The following is a 22652-nucleotide window of genomic DNA, read 5'->3' on the forward strand; positions in this document are numbered from 1 at the left end:
CAAAGATTTATCACTATTATGTCTAAAATAATTTAGAGTAAATATTTACTTTTTTCAAATTCCATCGAATGTTTTTTTTTAATTGAAGTTATATGAATTCACATTTATTTATAATTTAATATTAAAATGCATATTTAAAAAAAGTATGAATTTATTTTGTGGTTGTTGTGTTAAAAAAATCTAAATTATTCGCTCTACAGTATGCCTTGGCGTTTTCGATTACGAGATTCCTACTCCAAACTAAGTGTTCGAAGCGATGGAATAATCATCATCAAAAGAAAATCATTGGACGTTCATCAAGAGCAAAAATCCGAAGGGAGCATGGTTTTCTCTCTCGAACATGAAAGATCGGTAAAAGGAATCTAAAAAAATCATCATGTTGATTATTCGGCGGAACATCTTTTTCACCACTACACTTGCAAGTGTAAAAAAAAAAAATGAACTGTCACATTTTGTAGATAGGCAATGTGTGTAAATAAAGTGAAATAAATATTTTTAAGTGGGTTGACAAGGAAATTCACAAAAAATCATCAGCAGATTGTTTTTTTTTTTTGGAGAAGTTCGAGAGCGATTTTCTTTTTTGTAATTTGCCTCCTCTCTCTTTCGCAGGTGAAGAAAGTTCGCTGGCGAAAATGATTTTTTTGCGATTATTCCATCCCTGGTTCGAAGGCTTGATTGTTGAGGCAATTGCAAACCTCTTTTTACACCTTAGCTTCCATCCACCCCGGGATTCAAACTAACGACCTCTAGATTGTTAGTACAACTGCCTAGCGACTCCACCGAGACAGGACCCAGGGAGACGACTCCTACACCTGTACTGAGCTAACGACCTAACCTCTAGGTTAAACCGGGTCCAACATTTACTTCCCCGTCCGATGGAAGGCATGATCAGACAAATCTCGTCTCAAAATTTGCCACCGGGACCTTCTGGAATCGAACCCAGGCCGTCTGGGTGAGAGGCAACCACGCTTGCCCCTACACCACGGGTCCGGCATTGTGTTAAAATAATTTGTAAATTTTTGATTTTTTATACGCAAATTTGTTGGGAAAACTGGCATCGCATTAGAAATTTACCATGATTTTTTTAAAACTATTTCACTTGAACTACAAATCTAATGGAAAACTCAACAGCAAAAAAAAAGTCAATTAGCTTGAGTCTAATGCACAAGTCAAACAAATTTTTACCGAATTTTTCATTTAGATTAAAATAGAGAAAATTAAAGTCATTTAAAAGATTTTTTTCGAGTTTTGAGTAAACTTATCAACTTTTTCTCGGTTTGTCGGTCGAATTCCCGAGTTTTTCCCGGTTTTCGCGGTTTTCCCCCGAGGTGGCCACCCTGCAGCTAACCTCAACAGTTCGGCCATTTTGTTTTTCGATCTCTTACGAATCCTTTTCAAAGCCTTTATTGATAGGCCTTTTGCAAGGATTCATGCGTTTAAAAAAAGTAAACTTTTGCAATTAATTGCGTAAGGAAGGCAATAAGACACTGTCAATATTAGACCACAAGACAACCCGACTTCATTTACCTGGACGGGTTAAAAGCCGTCTCTTCTTAGACGATGACTTAGCATTTTTCCACTTTTGCGCGTAAAAAAATGTTTAAAAAAGGTTTTTTTCATGTAAATGTCATGGCTTGTAAAATATTACTTTTATTTAATTTTTTTTCATGAGGTTACACAGCGACCAAAAAAGTTGTTATCATCTTATTCCAAAATTGCAGATTTCCTGAATCCTGAAATAATTTGATTATAAAAATTTACATATTTTGTTGTAAATCTTTTTGGAAATAGTAGTATAGGGGATGATTAAAAAATTAAATCGATAGTTCCCGTAGTTTTGAAGATACTAAAATGTATGTAACAATAATCTGGGTGTAAAAGCTTTGGTTAAGTGCACTATTAATAAAAATCTTGCGATAACAGGGCACAGAAAAATTGGCATGAAAAACATATGGTTTATAAACTAATTTATTATGTATTTGAATTTTGAAGTTATTTGATAAATTTGCAAAAAGAAATTACATTTATAATGCTTAATGGTCCTCAATAATCCCTGACCTGGATTAGACATGTTCAATTTTTTTTTGACTTTTCCCAGTGAACAAAATAGGGTTTTCTTCATTTTTCTAACAATAGACACCATGGTTCAATTTTATTTTGTTTTTGAGCTTAATATGGAAAAAAAGGCCCAATTTGCATCTTCAACCTACACAATTAAACAGTTGCATATAATTTTACATATTTTTCCTATATGCTCGAGAACGTATTACATTATTTTCTTCACACTATAGAATCAAATCAGGACATAAAACTGTTTGTTACCTTTAGTGAAACCTAATTTATTTGGTAAATCTTCAATATCAATCGCACACACATTTTTCGGCACATTCGTACACTGCAACAAAAGCACAATCACACAACAAACACACACGAAATCACACTCGTCGAAACACATATTTCACTACTGTTACAAGGAAAAATCCATTCTAAGAAGGAAAACAAAAAGATATTTATATAAAAATAAAGCCTCAGCTGGCTCGCTAAATCTCCATGTAAGTCTTTAAAAATGAAATAAGAAAAAGAAAAACACGCAACGCAAACTCTATCCACAGCAACAACACAAAAATGCCCTTTTATATGATGCAAATTGCGCGCGAGAATCTATAAGAATAATATTCTAACCTTTTGAATCTCTACGAGACACAACTCCACACACAATCACACAAACACGCCACACTCATTAACAACAAAAAAAGTCGTGAATAAATGTAGCCGATGTAGCCACCAGATCTTCCCGCGGCGCGCGAGGATTAAACCTGTTGACGTTCATCCAAAAGTTCACCACCTTCCATTATTGTTCGAGAGAGTAGCACGCGTCGTCAGTGGGTAGAAGTCTTTGTTGAGATGAGTTGTTTTAAGCCGATCGCCGATAAGTCATTGTGTAGTAACAAGTTGATTAAAAACGAACAAACACACACAGAAACAAACACATTTTCTCACATACTTTCACCCAAAAAAGAACACATACACACCGCAAAATGCAGCACATTGCACGAAGAACAATGTCTAACAGTCGTATCAAAGAGAGAAATACCTTTTCCTGATGCAAACAAGCAAAAAGCGCAAGAAATACGTTTTAAAAGTGATTACAAAAAAGTATCTTGTAAATAAGTCTGTATTATAACTAGAAAGCAAAGGATATAAAAAAAAACTATTGCAAAAATAAAAGAATCAGTTGACACCCTTGTAGAGATTATGCAAATTCTTATCATTTTATCTTTTTTTTACTTCCTGAGAGCAAAAACGTTAGAGATCGATATAATTAGAGAAAACAGAGAGAGAGGGTCATAAAAAGTTTATTACTGTCGCAGATTATACTACAGATTATCCACTAGGATGACGAAGAAATGCTATTTAAGTAGGAGCAACTTTCCCTCTCTCTTCGAAGTAGTAACCCCTTGAGGACTCGTTGATTGGTTCCGCTGATTTCACTGTGTAGGAAATGGCTGATCCAGAACTAGTTTTGTGTAACTATCCCCAGCAGCAGATCACGTTTTATTTCCAGAACAATAAGGCAGAATCCGCGAATAGGTTCAACAGTTATGAAGAGTAGGCAAACTTTAACAGAACAAATAACTCACACAAAAAAAGAAACACACAAAAAACATGTGAATAGTATTTGAAACTTACTTACAGAAGAAAAAAATGAAAATAAAGAGATACCTTATCCGCCTCACTTGAAGAATTGAAAAAATAATTGCGTCTTTTATTCCGTGTTGACCTAAATTCCGACAATTCCATGTGGAAATTCCAAAATTGTCAACAAATATCAACAGTTAGTTCGACCACGTGCTCCTCCCCCTTCCAACAAGTTTCAAGGTTATGTTCCCGATGCACGCTCTCCTCCAGGTCAAGTTCACCACCCAACAGGTGGTCTCAGCTGGCCACGCTCCCCCGACTCGGTGATCGTAGTAACCAGGGACGACCATTGACCCGGGTAGCCGCTGTTTTTCGTTGGTAAACAAAGTGAAAATTTTCAACTGAAGTTTAATTTGCAAGTCCGATTTTTTTCTCCCCGCAATTTGTGCAGATTTTTCACTGAAAACGGCGGAATTTAACCCGCATTCGGGATGAGTCGGCGGCTGGCCAAGTTGCACAAGCCGTGCGACAAGCTGGACAAGTACGACAACGAGCCGTACATGCAGAATCCGCTGCTGAACCTGTTCCTGTCCGAGGTGAAGGAGCGCCGCCATTACACGTTCATCCAGCGGAAGGCGGCGGCGGTAAGTGGTTTTTGTGGGAATTTTTAGGCCTATTTTTGTGTGAAAATTTGTGAAATCCTTGAAGAATGTGCAATTCAAAAATTACATCGCAATCTACAAAAATAAAGAAGCTAAAAAACAATCAGTGAAAGCTACATCAGATTTGTGGAAAGTAGGTATGACAGTTTGAGGTTATGGTTCACTGACCTGGTGGTCGGATATCGATTAGATTTGAAGCTACTGAAAGTAACATTACAATGCACTTTATTCACTCTAGGGATGGCATCATAAAGATATGAAAAAAGTTTACCAAATATTTTTATGGAAACTTTTCAAAAAGCAAACAAACGTCAAAAACCAAAAACAAACCGAAATGATCGAGGGGGCAGTGGATGCAAAATGCAAGTTGAACAAATTAAATAAAAATAATATTGTAAGTTTTAATGAAATTTAAAGGCAAAATTTAAAGGTAGCTATGGATAAAAATTTAAGCAGCCTTTATTTTTATATTATGCTGTGAAATAAATATGCATCGGTGGTCCCCTCGTCATTTTTTGTCCAGCCCGCTGCTTTGAAAACATTCGAAAATATTTGTGGTTTGGTTGAGCGTTTTAGCAGAATGCATTACTATGAATCAAAAGGAACAACTCGTCTTTTTTTTTTTTTCAAAAAATATGTATAGAAAGCATTTTTGATCGATTTGGTGTCTTCGGCAAAGTTGTAGGTTATGATTAGGACTATTCAGAAAAAAATACATTAGGGACCATCCATAAACTACGTGGACACTTTTTTTGGAGATCTCAACCCCTTTTGTGTGTGGCAGTGCGAGGCCGAATGGTTACGCTGTCCGCTTTGTAAGCGGATGATTCTGGGTTCGATTCCCAGGGGGGGCCAAAGCCGAAGTGTAAACAAAGAGTCTGTCCTGCTCGTTCCTAATGTAAACATCCACTGACGTAAGCAGGACAGATTGTTTGTTTACACTTCGGCTTTGGCCCATTTACATTGTTTTGCTTGAAGTTATGTTTTTTAAGTAATTTTTTTTGAAAGGTATCGAAAATGCACATAAATAAAATTTTGAAAATCATTTTCCAATGGAAAATTGAATTATAAATCGAAAATTTTAGTGAAGTGCATTGTTTATGAGTTATAGCCATTTTCACATTATTTTATTTTTCAGTTAAGTAAAAATAGGAGAAATATACCCTTTCTAATCATAAACCTATCTTCGTCATATGGAGAGTTTGATGCTCGATGAAAGCTCCAAAAATACTATTTAGGCTATAAACTTACCAGCAACAGCACCGCCTCGAGTAAGCACGCAAATGTATGCCATTTACTGGGCAAAAAGATCAAATTTAATGCACTTTTGATCATAATTTCTATTTTGCGAGGCATGTTCTTTTGAACATTAGTTAGTCACTCACTAGAAAAATAATCCCGAAACATGTAAATAATTAGCAAGCGCCATCAAAAAACAAACGCGCCAAGTCTTTTGACGTTTTGACTTTTGACGACCCATTCTAATCGAAAGCTGAAGAAAACCGAGCGAGAAGCGAAGGCAAATAAAGAACAAAGGGTGGCCACCAACACCACCACCAGCGCTTGTGGAGTGAGCCAGTGATGCCAGGAAACTTTCTCTATAAATCCTACTTTTCGTGAATGTTCGCTTAAAGTGTCATCACAATTGGCAGCACTAAGCAGACCTAAAAGAGCGCTGGAAAAAAAAGAACTAAGCTGAAAATAGAAGAATGGGCGTGGCCCAATGCACTCGACTGATTAGAATGCATTTGGGAAATATTTTTTTCAAATGCTTGTAACAGGAATAGCATAACTTTTAATAAAAGTGAAAATAAACAGAAATGTTCACAAAAAGTTGTTCTACTCGTTGGTGTACTTGGTTTTAGTAAATTTCAAGGAACACTCCAGATTAGCCAGCATCATTCAAACACGACCGCTTATTAGGCTTAAAATGGGTATATTTCCCCTATAACTCTTGACTCCAGCTCTTTCAAGTGACCGAACTCCACTGACTAAAACAACAATTCTAATACAAAGTTGTTGTAAATTCATCAACTCCGATTCCAACATTTCAAATTTTTCCAAATCCGGAAAGATCCAACCCACATGGCCATGGCAGAATATCACTTTCGAGGGGAAAATATACAAATTCAACTCTCTTGTAACTCATCTAAACCCCAAACTTGCAGGAAAAGGTCAAAATCTGCCGCCGCAAAACCGAAGACCTGGACGATGTGATTCCCAAGCCCGAGTCGTACTACGCGGACCAGCTGCGCGAGCATGCGCGCCGCGCCCCCGTGCCCAAGATGCTGGCCAAAACCGAGGACAAGATCCTGTCGTACGTGCCGAAACGGCTGCGCCAGCAGTACCCGCAGGTCCTCAAGGCGTACATGGCCGACGTGCACGAGGACTTTGACAAAGTCATGAAGGCGTTCAGCTGCCAGAAGATCTTCAAACCCGGCCCCGACGACTATGTTCCACCGAGGGAGAAGTTTGAGTTTAAACGGCTCGGCCGGACGGCCAACTATAAGAACTTTCTGAAACACCGAGCGAGCATCCAGAAAAATCTGCTGATACCGCATCCGTTCATTCGGTGTATTATCCACTATTCATACACAGACTTTCCGGCTGTACTGAACGACTACACGCAGTACCGGATGAAGGAGGAGATAACCCTGAATGAGCTTCGCGATATGGCCAAGAAGGAACTCCAGGGATGCAATAACTTCATCGCGCAGGAATGGTACCCGAAGGTCACGCGGATCCTGAAGAAACACTACGAACGTCGGACACTTCCAAAGTCCATGTGGCCCAAGGTTATCAGCTGTGCGTCCAACCTGATCAACCGCCAGCTAACTGAACTGAAGTTACGCACCATCGATCATCTGCGGGCGACGGTTCTAAACGTGCACAAGATCCCCCAGATGAAGATCATCACCATCTGTGACGACGGACTCGATCTGTTCCCAAGTCTGAACGACATCTTCAGCGTTTACCAGAACGCGATCGAGGACATTGCCGGTGTTGGTTCGCGCTTAGAACCGCTGGAGAACATGATCGATGCACAGGCCTTCCCCGCCAAAACCGGCTTCATGAAGGTCAGCGTCGGTGAAATCACGCTACAGGAAGCGCACGACGCACTGCAGGTTGCTCTGGAGCAAACGTTCGAACCACTCGCCACCTACCTGCGGGACTTCCAAGAGCAGTTTGCCGGGTTGATCAGCAAGGAAACGCGCGACGATCTGGACGAGTTTCTCAGCGAGTCCCGATCGTTCGAGGAATACCTGGAAAAGATCGAGCAGTTCCAGGCGTACCAGAGCAAGATCAAAAACCTCGTGATGAAGGAGTACTTCTACGTGGCCATCGTGAACCAATCGGACGCGATAGGCGGACTGCGCAAAATCGTTCGCGAATACATCGAGCGTATCGCGTCCCACATTGCGGTGGAACATAGGCGAGAGGGGCAGCGGATTTGCAAGGAGTTTGAAGAGATCAAGGACCGTGCGTTGGAGATACCAACCTCAACGGAGCAGCTGATGGCGAACGGCGAGTACATGACCCGCGCGAAAACGGAAGTGATCGAGGAGCTGAGGGAGAAGATTCAGGCTTCGGTTAGGGTGAGGATCGCTTGTTATTTGAGCAATTCTCTACGAAATCGGCCGATTTCGACCATTTTTATTTTTTTATTTTTTGTATTTTTTTGATTTGGCTCAAACTTTGTGGGGGCCTTCCCTATGACCAAAAAAGTTATTTTGTGTCATTGGTTTCCCCATAGAAATCTCCATACAATTGTGGCAGCTGTCCATACAAAAATGATACGTAAATATTTATTCAAACAGCTGTAACTTTTGAGTGAATTTTCTGACCAATTTGGTGTCATCAGCAAAGTTGTACGTATTGTTGAGGACCATTGAGAAAAAAATAGGTACCGTAAACTGGGGTGACTTTCATAGCCCGGGGTGACTTTCATAGGTTTTTCAAATGCCCGTCAAATATAAATGCAAATCTAAACATTTTTGAGAATTTTGAGTATGTAAGCATTAAGGAATAGCTTATTATCGAACATATCGTGCTTACCATTTCATTAGGGCACATAACTTTTGTAAACAAGAGTGTGTCCCTTTCACATCTTACGTAAACTGTCATTTGAGTAAAAGGGATACACTATTGTTTATAAAAGTTATGTGCCCTTTTGAAATGTTAGGCTCCATATATGCAAAAATGTGACTGTTACATTGGATGTATCAAAATTAGTGGCCAAATCAAATTTCTATCAATGTCACCTCGGGCTATCAAAATCACCCCAGTTTACGGTACACGGAAAGAAAATTTGGCGATTTTTTAATTCGTTTTTTTTACAAAAACTCCATTACTCAAAATACGTATTTTTTGATTTTCGAGATTTTTTGATATGGTTTAGGGGACCAAAACCCGCAACTTTTGAGCTATAGAGAAGTATGGTCAAAAAATCTGCCGCCTAATTATGAATTTTTTAAAAAAAGTGATTTTTGGAAAAAATCGAAATTTCATACAAAAAAAATGTTGTCCTCATTTTTTATGCAAAATTGAATTTGCAATCGAAAAGTACCTTACAGTTTTTTTTATATAAAGCCACCAAAAGTTTGATTTTAGTGAAATATTTGCAGTTTTTCGTTTTTTTTTTTTTAAATAGTGACCATGAGTGACCTTTTCTGAAAAGATTGCTATAAAATTGTCTAAGAGACATTGAAGATTGGACCTTTGGAAGGAAATTGAAGTTGTCTAAGACTCACCCAAACAACCAACAATTTTCTAATGTCGACCTTTTGAAATGTTTGTCCTGATTCAAAAATTTTTAAAATATTGTTTTCGAAAATGAGGTCTACATATTTTTTGTGTGAAATTTCGATTTTCAAAAATGAGGTCTAAATTTTTTTGTGTAAAATTTCGATTTTTTCCAAAAATCACAATTTTTTGATTTTTTGACCATACTTCTCTATAGCTCAAAAGTTACGGGTTTTGGTACCCTAAAACATAGAAAAAAATCTCGAAAATCAAAAAATACTTATTTTGAGAAAACGAGTTTTTGTAAAAATAAAGTTAATAAAAATCGGCTAATTCTTTTTTCCTTGTACCTATTTTTTCTCAATAGTCCTCAACAATACCTACAACTTTGCCGAAGACACCAAATTGATCAGAAAATTCACTCAAAAGTAACAGATTTTGGAATTTGACGTATCATTTTTGTATGAACAGCTGCCAAAATTGTATGGAGACTTGTATGGGTGAACCAATGACACAAAATAGCTTCTTTGGTCATGAGGATGGCCCCCACAAAGTTTGAGCAAAATAAAAAAATACAAATAAAATCCATTTCCGGTTTTGGTAGAGATTTGCTCATTTTGAACCTGGAAACTCAACACACTGAACTCGAACTCTATTTCAGATTGGAACCTACCTCCTGGAGCTGATCGAGCTGCCGCCCGACCAGATGGACGTCCAAATGGAGAGTGTCAACTGGTACTTCCGCATTCCGGCGGTCTTCGACGTGAACTCGACCAACTTTGAAGCGTACAAGTTCCAGTTCGAGGAGAAGCTCCAGGATGTCACGAAGCAGCTGAACGAGAAGATGGAGGAGATGATTCCGAAAATTGCCATCATCAACGATATGACCGAGACGGAAAAGTTCCGCGATTACGTGATCCTGCTGCAGGGTTACATCGATCAGATATTCGTGTTTGAGGATTACGTCAAGTGGATCAACAAGGAGGAGGTGCTGTTCAAGTTTCCCAAGTCGCAGTATCCGGTGCTGGAGGCGATCAAGACTTTCATCGTGCCGTTTTACAAACTGATAAGGTAAGACTCTTTCTAAGTTTGATGTTCAACGAAGGCTCATGAATTTTTCAGACTGTGCATGCGCTGGCTACGCTACTACAACGTCTGGATGGACGGTCCGTTTGAGTATCTGGAGCCACACTTTGTCGAGTCCAAGACGGAAGAGTTTCTGAAAGAGTTTCAGAAAACTCAAAAGTACTATCGTAATCGCATCAAGGCGGACATGCTCGAGAATACGCTGTGCAAATTCAAAGTATTATCATTAATTTATATTTGAATCACTTTACTAACCTTCTTCTACTAGGGACAAACGGAAGATCCCGACCCGGAGAAGCACCCGTGTCCGCTGAAGCTGTGCGCTCGGATGACCCAATCCATCAAGGACTTCCACCTGGGAGTGTACATCGTAAACATTATGTGCAACCCCGCCCTTAAAGATCGTCACTGGGACGAAATGTCCGAAATAGCAGGATTTGATCTCACCCCGGATGCGGGAACCACCCTACGGAAGATCATCAACTACAAGCTGGAGCATGATTTGGACAAGTTCGAGATCATCAGCATCGGTGCGAACAAAGAACTGCAACTGCAACAGAATCTCGCTTCCATGATTAAAGAGTGGGAGTCGATCGAATTCAAGCTCAACCCGTTCAAGGACACCGGAATCAACATACTGTCCGGGCTGGACGAGATCCAATCTGTGCTGGACGATCACATCCTGAAGACGCTTGCGATGAGAGGATCGGCGTTTGTGAAACCTTGCGAGAAAGAGGTGAAGGAGTGGTACAAAACTCTAACCCGGGTGAACAAAACGATCGAGCAGTGGGGAAAGGTTCAGAGCACCTGGCTGTATCTGCTGCCGATCTTCTCGTCCGCGGACATTGTAGCGCAGATGCCGAACGAGGGACGTATGTTCCAGCAGGTCGACAAGACGTACCGGATGTACATGAAAATTGTCGAGGCAAACCGGTCGGTCATGAACGTGGCAGCAGCCAAAGGTGTCCAGGAAGCGCTGGAGCAATCCAACGAGCTGATGGAAGAGATTACCAACGGAGTAAACGAATATCTGGAGAAGAAGCGACTGTACTTTCCGAGATTCTTCTTTCTCTCCAATGACGAAATGTTGGAAATTTTGTCGGAGACGAAAGATCCTCTCCGTGTTCAGCCACACTTGAGCAAATGCTTCGAAGGTATCAACCGGCTTGAGTTTGACAAAGCGCTGGATATCCGGTCAATGTTCAGCATCGAAAAGGAGCAGGTTCAGTTTGTTGAGAAGGTGTCGACCACCGAAGCTCGCGGCAGCGTCGAAAAGTGGCTACTCCGCGTAGAAGAAGAAATGTTGAAAGCCGTCATGCACCAGATCAACGCGAGTTACGAGTCGTACAAGGAGAAACCGCGCGACTCGTGGGTGCTGGATTGGCCCGGAATGGTTGTTCTGTGCGTGTCGCAGATTTACTGGGCAGCAAACATTCACGCGTGCTTGGGAAGAAAGGAGGAAGCTCTTATGGAGTACCACAAGCAGCTCCAGAGCGAATTGATGGACGTTGTGAAGTTAATCCGATCCAAGGAAATCACAAATTTAGACCGAATCACCATCAAAGCGTTGATCGTAATCGACGTGCACGGGAAGGACGTCGTTGATGATCTGATCAAGCAGCAGTGCTTCCACTCGGAAAACGACTTTCAATGGTTGGCGCAGCTGCGTTACTACTGGAGCGCCGAAGAGGTGACCGTCAAGATCATCAACGCGTCCGTGAGGTTTGCCTGTGAGTATCTTGGCAATTCGGATCGACTGGTCATCACGCCGTTGACGGATCGCTGCTACCGCACGCTGATGGGAGCTTACCAGCTGCACTTGAACGGGGCCCCGGAAGGTCCGGCCGGAACGGGCAAGACGGAAACGACCAAAGATCTGGCGAAGGCCCTCGCCGTACAGTGCAAAGTGTTCAACTGTTCCGACGGGCTGGATTACAAAGCCATGGGCAAATTCTTCAAGGTATGTGGTATAATATTCTTACTAGAACTGTGCTATCATCCTGTCTTTTCATCTTCAAGGGTTTGGCATCCTCGGGCGCTTGGGCATGCTTCGACGAATTCAACCGGATCGAGCTGGAAGTGCTCTCGGTAGTTGCCCAGCAGATTCTCTGCATCATCGTTGCCGTTCGAGCTGGCGTGCAGAAGTTCATATTCGAAGGTACCGAGCTGACGTTGAACCCGGCTTGTTACGTGTGTATTACGATGAACCCTGGCTACGCGGGACGTTCCGAGCTTCCGGATAATCTCAAAGTGCTGTTCCGTACCGTAGCAATGATGGTTCCGGACTACGCAATGATTGGAGAGATTTCCCTGTACTCGTTTGGATTCACCAATGCACGTTCGCTAGCGGTGAAAATCGTGACCACCTATCGACTCTGCTCGGAACAGCTGTCATCCCAGAACCACTACGATTATGGAATGCGTGCCGTCAAGACGGTTCTGCAAGCATGTGGTAACTTGAAAAAGTCTTTTCCCGACGAAGACGAAGAAATCCTCCTGCTCCGATCGCTGATCGACGTAAACCTCCCGAAATTCCTCCGTAAAGATGTTCCTCTGTTTGAGGGAATCATCTCCGACTTGTTCCCGGGAGTAGATCTTCCCCAAGCCGATTATACACTGCTCACCAATGCGTTCAACGACGTTTGCCGGGACCTGAAACTTCAGCCCAAGGACAGCTTCCTAACCAAGGTAATTCAGACGTACGAGATGATGATTGTGCGACACGGTTTCATGATGGTCGGACATCCCTTTTCCGGCAAGTCTATGACGCTGAAGGTGCTTGCGGAGTGCCTGACGAAGCTACGCGGAAAGAGCGATAATCCGTACTTCCAAAAAGTACGTTACGACGTGGTAAATCCAAAGGCAATTACAATGGGTCAGCTTTACGGGGCGTTTGACCCCATTAGTTACGAGTGGACCGACGGTATTTCGTCCACTATCTTCAGAGGTTTCGCCATTGACGCCACCCTAGACCGGAAGTGGTTGATCTTCGACGGACCCGTCGATGCCGTGTGGATCGAGAACATGAACACCGTGCTGGACGACAACAAGAAGCTGTGCCTGACGTCGGGAGAGGTGATCACGATGACCGGTGAGATGACGATGATATTCGAGGTCCAGGACCTGGAGCAAGCCTCGCCGGCGACCGTTTCGCGATGTGGAATGATTTTCATGGAACCGTCTGTCATTGGTTGGGAAGCGTTCGTCAAGTCGTGGATCCAGCGGTGCAACAAGCAGTGGACAACGGATTGGGAGGACTTTCTGCTGGAGATCTTCCGCTGGGTGGTTCCGGACTGTTTGACCTTTCTGCGGCGGCAGTGCAAGCAGTATCTGTATCCGGGGGACATCAGCCTGCTGACGTGTACGATGAACATCTTTCAAATGATCATCGACGAAGCGGTCCACGAGAGCCCGGACGAGTTCGGCAAGTTTCTGTTCACCTGGTTCCAGGCGGCTCTGATGTACTCGGTTGTGTGGGGCTTGGCCGGGCTTCTGGACATGGAATCGAAGGTCAAGTTTGACGAGTTTTATCGAGAGGTGAGTAGTTGCAAATTTCGTTGTTGTTGACAATAACGGGTTTATCGTTTCAAAGATTTGGAAGGGGGCCGACGGAGGTCATCCAGTGCCGGAAGCGATGGGGAAGATTGACGTATCGATGCCAGGTGAGGGAATGATCATGGATTACGTGTACCACTTTAAGCAGAAGGGAAGCTGGCGGTACTATCCGGACATGGTTCGGCAAATGAAAAATGAAGTCGGTATAACGCTGCTAGTTCCAACGCTGGATTCGGTTCGTTACATGCACATTATTGATATCCACGTAAAGGTACAATTCGCGTTTAAAAACAAGAAATTCTGTTGACATTAACCCTTTCGAGACATTTCAGAACAAGAAACCCCTTCTAATGGTGGGTCCAACCGGTACAGGAAAGACATACTACTTCCAGAACTACCTGATGAGCAAAATGGATCAGGTCACCTTCCTCCCGACCCTGATCACGTTCACGTCACAAATCACCGCAAATCAAACGCAAGAGCTGATCATATCTAAACTCATCAAGAAGAAACGAGGACAGTACGGCCCACCGGACAACAAAACGGCGGTTCTATTCCTGGACGATATGAACATGCCAGCGAAGGAAATCTACGGAGCCCAACCGCCGATCGAGCTGATCCGGCAGTACTTTGACTACTCCCACTGGTATGACCTGAAGGATGCATCCAAGCTGTACCTGCAGAAAATCCTGGTCATGGCAGCGTGCGGACTTCCAGGCGGAAGTCGTCAGAACGTGTACGAACGCTTCCTGTGTCACTTTGACTGCTTTGCCATCAGCAACTTTAACGATGAAACCATGTTCAAGATCTTCACCAACGTCCTGCTGGACGGGTATAAGAAGGGCGGTCACGCAACGGACGTTACCACCATGGTGAACATGATCGTGAACGCAACCCTGGATACCTACCAGTTTGCCTGCGCCAAGTTGCTACCAACTCCGGCCAAATCCCACTACATCTTCAACCTGCGAGACGTATCCCGAGTGATAAGCGGTTGCTCGATGCTCAAGCGAGAATCGGTGGAAAGCAAGAAGATATTCCCGCGGCTTTGGATGCACGAAGCGATGCGAGTGTTCTTCGATCGGCTGGTTGACGACAAGGATCGTCTGTTTGTGTTTGACCACTTGAACCAGAACTTGAAAACGTTCTTCAAGGAGAAGCCGGAGCAACTGCTGCCGGACTTTTTCAACGAGCATACGGGAGTGGTCAAGTTGGGAAGCTTGAACAATCTCATGTTTGGCAGTTACTTTGACGTGGACGCCGAACCCGAGGATCGAAAGTACGAGGAAACGGTCCACGTGGAGCAGTTCAGAGACCTGGCGAATCGCGATTTGGCTGAATACAACAGCACGCACAAGGCTAAGATGGACATTGTGCTGTTCCAGTATGCGTTGCAGCACTTGAACAAGATATGTCGGATAATGTCGATGCCGGGTGGAAGCTGCATGCTTGTGGGGATGGGCGGTTCCGGTAGGCAATCCCTAACCAAACTGGCAGCTCAAATCTGCGGACAGTCGCTGTTTCAACCGGAGATCACCAAATACTACGGACTAAACGAGTGGAGAGAAGATCTGAAGAAGGTGCTGAAGGAAGCTGGCGGAATGGGTCGTGACACCGTCTTCTTGCTGACGGAAGCTCAACTAAAGGAGGAAATATTCCTCCAAGATATCGACTGCTTGCTGAACATTGGTGAAGTACCCAACATCTACCCGGTGGATGAAAAGCAAGAAATTCTAGAGATGGTACGACTGGCAGCTCAAGGTGGAAACCGCAACCTGGACATTAGTCCGCTGGAGGTGTTCCAGTTCTTCGTGAACCGATGCAAGCAAAAGCTGCACATCGTAATCTGCTTCAGTCCTATCGGATCCGCCCTAAGAACCCGAATCCGTTTGTACCCTTCGCTGGTCAATTGCTGTACAATCGACTGGTTCGATGCCTGGCCAGAGGATGCACTGGAAAAGGTAGCGGAGATGTACATGAAGGAACTCGACGTTGAACCATCCGTCAAAGAATCTATTGTTGTCTCATGCAAGCATTTCCACGTCGTGGCACGCGAAGTATCCGCCGAGTTTACTGCTTCTACCGGTCGTGTTACGTACATCACGTCTGCGTCCTATTTGGAACTGATCAAATGTTTCCGTAACCTGACCAAGAAGCATCAAACCGAAATCATGGAGAACAAAATGCGTTACCTGGGAGGTTTGGAGAAACTGGACGCCGCTGCCGATGCCGTTTCGGTGATGCAAAAGGAACTGAACGCACTGCAACCCACGTTGATCGTAATGGCCGAACAGTCGCGCAAAATGACGGCGGAGATTGAGAAGGAGTCGATCGAAGCTGCCGCGGCTACGGAGCAGGTGAAGAAGGACGAAATCGTTGCGAACGTTCAGGCTGCCGAAGCGCAGGTGTTGAAAGCTGACTGCGAGAAAGATCTTGCCGGGGCAATCCCAATTCTGGAAGAGGCTATCCAAGCGTTGAACACGCTTAAGCCGAACGATATTACGCTGGTGAAGTCGATGAAGAATCCACCGGAAGTGGTCAAGCTGACGATGGCCGCCGTGTGCGTGATGAAGGGAATACCGGCGGACAAAGTGACGGATCAGGCCACCGGGAAGAAGATGCTGGACTTTTGGGGTCCTAGCAAGCGATTGCTGGGCGATATGGCTTTTCTGCAGACGTTGAAAGACTTCGACAAGGATACAATCAATCCGGACATTATGAAGAAAATCCGGAAGGAGTTCATACCCCACAAGGACTTCCAGCCGCACATCGTGGCGAAGGCGTCGAGCGCTGCGGAGGGTCTGTGCAAGTGGATCATTGCAATGGATTTGTACGATGCCGTCGCGAAGATTGTGGCTCCAAAGAAGGAGAAGCTCAAGCTAGCGGAGAAGGAGTACGCGGAAACGATGGCTTTGCTGAACGAGAAACGCCAGCTGGCGGCCAATCTGGAGCGACGAGTTGCGGAGTTGAACGATGATCTGGACGAGGCAAATCGGAAGAAGCAGGAAGTTGAGGAGGAGGTTCAAATGTGCAAAGATAAGTTGCAGCGAGCGGAAACGTTGATTGGAGGCTTGGGAGGGGAGAAGAGTCGCTGGACGGTTTCGGCGGAGAACCTGCAGCTTCTGTACGACAATTTGGCTGGAGATATTTTGGTATCGAGTGGTGTGATTGCTTATCTAGCTCCGCTGACGGCCACCTACCGTAACCGTTGCATCGAGAATTGGCACAGTTTCGTTCGTAAGATCCAAATTCCTTGCTCTGAAACGTACAGTTTGGTGAATGTTTTGGGATCGAAGATCAAGATACAGAACTGGAACATCGCTGGACTGCCAACGGATGCATTCTCTACCGAGAACGGAATCATCATGGATAGCTCCAGTCGGTACAGCTTGTTTATTGATCCGCAGTTCCAGGCGAATAAGTGGATTCGCAACATGGAGAGGAACAACCACCTGCAAATTTTCAAGTTCTCCCAATCGGACTACATGAAGCGACTGGAGTCGTGCATCGAGCACGGCTACCCAGCGTTGATCGAAAACGTGTTTGAAGATTTGGAAGCTCCGCTGGATCCGTTGCTGAACAGAAATACCTTCTTCCAAGGCGGAACGGAGTACCTCAGCTTGGGAGACAACGTGATTCCGATTTCGCCTAAGTTCCGGCTCTATCTAACATCCGGGCTGAGAAACCCGCACTACCTGCCGGAAGTGTTCAACAAGGTAACGATCATTAACTTTGCGCTGACCATCCAGGGACTGGAAGACCAGCTGCTGGGGATTGTGGTTGCCAAAGAGCGACCCGACCTGCAGGAGATTCGTCAGAGTTTGATCCTGCAAGGGGCGAAAAACGTTTCGATGCTCAAGGAGGTCGAAGACAAGATATTGAAGACGCTGTCTGAGAGCAAGGGGGATATTTTGGAAGACGAAAGTGCGATAAAAATTCTGGATGATTCGAAGCGTATTTCGATCGAAATTGTGCAGAAGCAGGAGGACTCCAAGGAAATCGAAGCAAAGATTGAGGCGTTCAGACAAAGCTATCGTCCAGTCGCTGCTCACTCTTCGACGCTGTATTACTGCATTACGGAGCTGCCGAACATTGATCCGATGTATCAGTTCTCGCTGAATTGGTTCATCAATCTTTACATTTATTCGATCGAGAATGCAAACAGGACGAAGGATTTGACGCGACGGTTGAAGTTCCTGATGGATGCCGTCACGTTGAATTTGTACAATAACGTGTGTCGGAGTTTGTTTGAAAAGGACAAGCTTCTGTTTTCGTTTGTTTTGACGACAAAGATCATGATATCGTGTGGTCAGATTGACCAGAAGCAGTTCCAGTTCCTGCTGACGGGAGGTGAGAAGACTGCGATTGACAGGCCGAATCCGGACAAGTCCTGGATCACTGAGAAGTTGTGGGGTGACATCAACCGGCTGGAACAGTTGGCCGAGTTTACCGGATTTGTGGACGGCTTCCTGAAGAGCAGGGACGCATGGAAACACTACTACGATGTTGAAGATACCCACGTGGAGAAGTTGCCGAGTCCTTGGCAGGAGAAGACCAACCGGTTCGAGAAGCTGATCATTCTGTGCACATTTAGACCTGACAAGGCAGTTCTTGCGATAACGGAATTTGTTGCTTCCGAGATGGGTCAGGCTTACGTACTTCCTCCACCATTTGACATTGCGAGATCCTACGAAGACTCCAACTGTTTGACACCGCTGATCTTTATTCTTTCACCGGGCGCTGACCCGATGAACGCGCTGCTGCTGTTTGCCGAAAAGATGGGCTTCGACGAAACGTTCCAATCGATTTCGCTGGGTCAAGGTCAGGGACCGATCGCGCAGAAGATCATCGAACGAGCCCAAGCGGAAGGAACCTGGGTGTGCTTGCAAAACTGTCACTTGGCTGCTTCTTGGATGCCAACGCTGGAATATCTGTGGGAAAACATGGACCTTTTCAACACGATCTCGTCGTTCCGACTGTGGCTAACGAGCTACCCTTCGGAGCAGTTCCCAGGCAGCATTCTGCAGAACGGAATCAAGATGACCAACGAACCACCGACGGGACTGCAGCAGAACTTGCTGCGCTCGTACAAGTCGGAACCGATGAACGACGATGCGTTCTACACGGGATGCGCCGGGAAAGATCGCGCGTTTTCGAAGCTACTGTACGGCATCTGTTTCTTCCATGCTGTGGTTCAGGAACGTCGAAAGTTTGGACCTCTTGGGTGGAACATACAGTACGGGTTTAACGAGTCCGACTTTCAAATATCCGTCCTCCAGTTGCAGCTGTTTCTCAACCAGTACGACAGCATTCCGTACAAGGCGATCTCCTATCTGACCGGGGAGTGCAACTACGGAGGTCGCGTGACGGATGCTTGGGATCGGCGCGCGATCGTGACCATTTTGGCGGACTACGTCAACGATCGGGTTGTGAACGATCCCAACTATCGCTTCTCGAATCAGGGCGATTGCTACGGGATTCCGCTGCGCAACGAACACCGCGAGTACGTGGCGCACATCCGGAATAACGTGCCGAACTTTCCCAGTCCGGCCGTTTACGGGCTGCATCCGAACGCTGGGATTACGAGGGATTTGAACGCGTCGAAGGTTTTGCTGGAGTCGATGATGATGACCCAAGGGGGGTCGTCGGAGACGAGCGATGCCGACAAGGAGAAGCAAATCTTGGCGGTTGTGGATGACATTTACAGTCGGTTGCCGCCGGATTTCGACGTGGAGGTGGTCAAGGCAAAGTACCCGGTGGACTACAACGAATCGATGAACACGGTGCTGGTGCAGGAGATGGAACGGTTCAACAATCTGCTGCAGGAGATTCGGTCGAGCTGTGTGAATCTGAAGAAGGGAATTGCGGGGCTGGTGGTGTTGACGCCCGAGCTGGAGGCGGTGTTCAACGCGATTGGGTACAAGAAGATTCCGGACCGCTGGATGAAGAAGTCCTATCCAAGCTTGAAGCCGATCGGGGCGTACATCAACGACTTTTTGGAGCGGTTGGCGTTTTTGGAGTCGTGGTACCAGCTGGGGAAGCCGAACGTGTTTTGGATCTCTGGGTTTTACTTTACGCAGGCGTTCTTGACTGCGGCGATGCAGAACTACGCGCGGAAGTATCGGATTCCGATTGATATTCTGACGTTTGACTTTAACGTGCTGAGGATTTCGAGGTAGGTTGGGAGATTTCTTTTGATGGGCTGTTGGTTTGAAGTATTTTGAATGATTGCAGCGTCAACAATATGCCGGAAGATGGCGTCTACATTCACGGACTGTTTTTGGAGGGAGCCAAATGGAATCTGCGGGGAAGCTACCTCGAGGAGCAACTGCCGAAAATGTTGGCCGATGTAATGCCCATCATTCATTTAAGTGTAAGTTTGGAAGATTTTACGATCTACCAAGTGTGTAACGAAATGTTTTACAGCCCGTCAAAACGGCCGACCTGGACGAAGGGACGCGCTACAAGTGTCCGGTGTACAAAACGGCCGAACGCAAGGGAACCCTCTCGACGACGGGACATTCCACCAACTACGTCATACCGATTCTGCTCGGGACTCGGCTCAACAGTGCGCACTGGGTGAAGCGAAGCGTGGCGCTGCTGTGCCAAACGTCGGAGTGAATGTTTTGATACTATGAATTTTGAACTGTTTTAACTATAGAGTGCAAATGCGTGACTTACTTTTGACTGAATATAGAGCACACATACATTTTGAAGTGACTTGCAAACCCGTGGATAGTTTTATTTAGCTCAAATTTCTAATGACCTGCACATTACTGTGCATACTTATCTCTGCTCACGCAGCTTTTGTACGAAAATTCCGCCACTTGAAATAAAACTTTCAAAGTTTTCTGTACACCCAAATAAGGGAGGCAAGATCAGCAATGCATCAGCAAGCCATTACTGTCAAACGCTTCCCATTGGGGTGTAGCAAAGTATTTCCCAAGTACCTCGTAGTGATAACACTCTCCAGCATTGTGTGACACCTCGTTAATACCAGCATCAACTTAGGCCCGGGTAACTGATAAAGCCCATCAATACCGAGCAATACCTCCTCGACTATGCGCAGATGATTTAAATGTACGGCGAAGAGCAGCCCGTGGTCACTGCTGCGGTATAAAAAGACTTATCACGGGTTGGACCCACTTCAGTCGACCGGTGGTAACCGGCCAATAACTTTCACCCGTGTTTTTGTTTTTTTCGAAATTCAGCTTTCAAGTATCCCAAGGGATAGCTTTGTGTGTGCGCGCGTGGGATGTGGTCGATCAGAGGCTTGGTGGCCGTCGCTGGCTTGCTGCTGGCCGTTGGAGTTTGCGTAGGAGGTGATTTAAAGTTGGAACTCCCCGAACGATCAATTAACGCATCCAACAAATAAAAAGCGCTAATTGGGTGACGAGTTTTTGGGGGGTTTGTTGTGAAGAAAGCTAGCTGGTGTGTGACGTAAGGTGTTTCCCTTCTTTTCGTATATAGTTCCTCGTGATGGATTCGGTCCGGGGAAGCAGGACTGGGGCTTCGTGGACGTCCGACCTGGGGCGCACATGTTCTACTGGCTGTATTACACGACGGCCGACGTTGTAGACTACACGGAACGCCCGTTGGTCATCTGGCTGCAGGGTGGTCCCGGCGCGAGTTCAATGTACGGAAACTTTGAGGAGCTCGGCCCGCTAACACTGGAGCAGGAGGAGCGAAACCACACCTGGGTCAAGCACTACAACGTGCTGTTCATCGACAACCCTGTCGGAACCGGCTTCAGCTACGTTGACGACTTTTCGCTGCTGACCAAGTCAAACGCGGAAATCGCCGACAATCTGCTGGCGTTCATGAAAGAGTTCTACAAGCGCAACCCGGAGTTCACGGACACTCCGCTGCACATCTACGCCGAAAGTTACGGCGGAAAGATGGCCCCGGAGTTCGCGTACGTACTGGCCAAGGCCATCGACCTCGGAGAGATCGACGCCAACCTGCAATCCGTCGGAATCGTAGCCCCGTGGGCCTCCCCCATCGACTCCGTCCTCTCGTGGGGTGAGTTCCTGCTGAACATGGGATTCGTAGACACCAAGGGCTACCGCGAAATCCAGGCTGCAGCCATCAACACCGAACACATCCTCAACCAGGAACGCTTCGAAGACGCCACGTACGCGTGGGGAAACACCCAAGGAGTTCTCATGCGGCAAACTGGACCCATCGACTGGTACAACGTGCTGTTCCTCCAGGAGTACAACCAATTCCAAGCTCGACTTGCCATGTTCGAGAAGGATTTGAAGCGTAAGTCTACCAGCTAAACCAACTAAAACCAACTTCTTCAAAAACCTCATTTCTTCAAACAGAGGCCACCGCGGACAGTGCGCGCAAGCTGGCCACCGAAGACCGCGACCAAATGCTGGTGGACCTGATGCGCAACGAGGTCGCCAAAACCCTGGAACTCCCGGCCGCGTCGGTGTACGACGCCCAGGGTGGGCGGGTGTTTAGCACGCTGGCCGGCGACTTTATGAAGCCGGCGATGGACGTGATCGAGCTGCTGCTGAACAACACCAGCGTGGACGTGGTCGTCATCACCGGGCAGCTCGATCTGATCGTGGCCACCCCCGGTAACGTCGTTTGGGTGGAGAAGCTCAAGTGGACCGGAAGAAACGACTATCTGAACGCGCCGCGGACCGGAGTGGGCGCGAAGGGAATACTCGAGGGGTACCAGAAGAGCTACGGAAAGTTGTCTGTGTATTGGGCGCTGCGCGCTGGTCACATGGTTCCGGCCGACAATCCGGCGCTGATGGACTATATTCTGCAGAAGCACGTCGGACATCAGTGAAGGGGGATTGTTTTGCCCAATAAAGTTCATGTAAATTGGAGATTTTTTATTCTCGTATCTTATCGGTTTTATTTATAGGACACTCAAATGAGACAGTAGTAACTGGTCAGAGCAGATTATACATCTTGCTCGTAAATCAATTCAATGGTAACAAATGAGTT

General features: G+C 45.5%; 2 protein-coding genes across 2 annotated transcripts; both read left to right on the forward strand.

The window, feature by feature from the left end:
* Positions 1-4084: 4084 nt before the first annotated feature.
* On the forward strand, positions 4085-20401 carry LOC120415099 (dynein axonemal heavy chain 12). Its single transcript, XM_039576517.2, has 10 exons — positions 4085-4283; positions 6470-7897; positions 9706-10115; positions 10167-10347; positions 10399-12090; positions 12150-13667; positions 13723-13956; positions 14018-19860; positions 19920-20058; positions 20112-20401. The coding sequence occupies exons 1-10, from the start codon at positions 4131-4133 to the stop codon at positions 20304-20306; spliced, it is 11793 nt and encodes a 3930-aa protein (XP_039432451.1). The 5' UTR covers positions 4085-4130; the 3' UTR covers positions 20307-20401.
* Positions 20402-20825: 424 nt separating this feature from the next.
* On the forward strand, positions 20826-22531 carry LOC120415100 (retinoid-inducible serine carboxypeptidase-like). Its single transcript, XM_039576518.2, has 3 exons — positions 20826-21007; positions 21156-21950; positions 22013-22531. The coding sequence occupies exons 1-3, from the start codon at positions 20941-20943 to the stop codon at positions 22489-22491; spliced, it is 1341 nt and encodes a 446-aa protein (XP_039432452.1). The 5' UTR covers positions 20826-20940; the 3' UTR covers positions 22492-22531.
* Positions 22532-22652: the final 121 nt, after the last annotated feature.

The sequence above is a fragment of the Culex pipiens genome, chromosome 2 (assembly GCF_016801865.2).
Source record: "Culex pipiens pallens isolate TS chromosome 2, TS_CPP_V2, whole genome shotgun sequence".
In the NCBI taxonomy this organism is placed as follows: domain Eukaryota; kingdom Metazoa; phylum Arthropoda; class Insecta; order Diptera; family Culicidae; genus Culex; species Culex pipiens.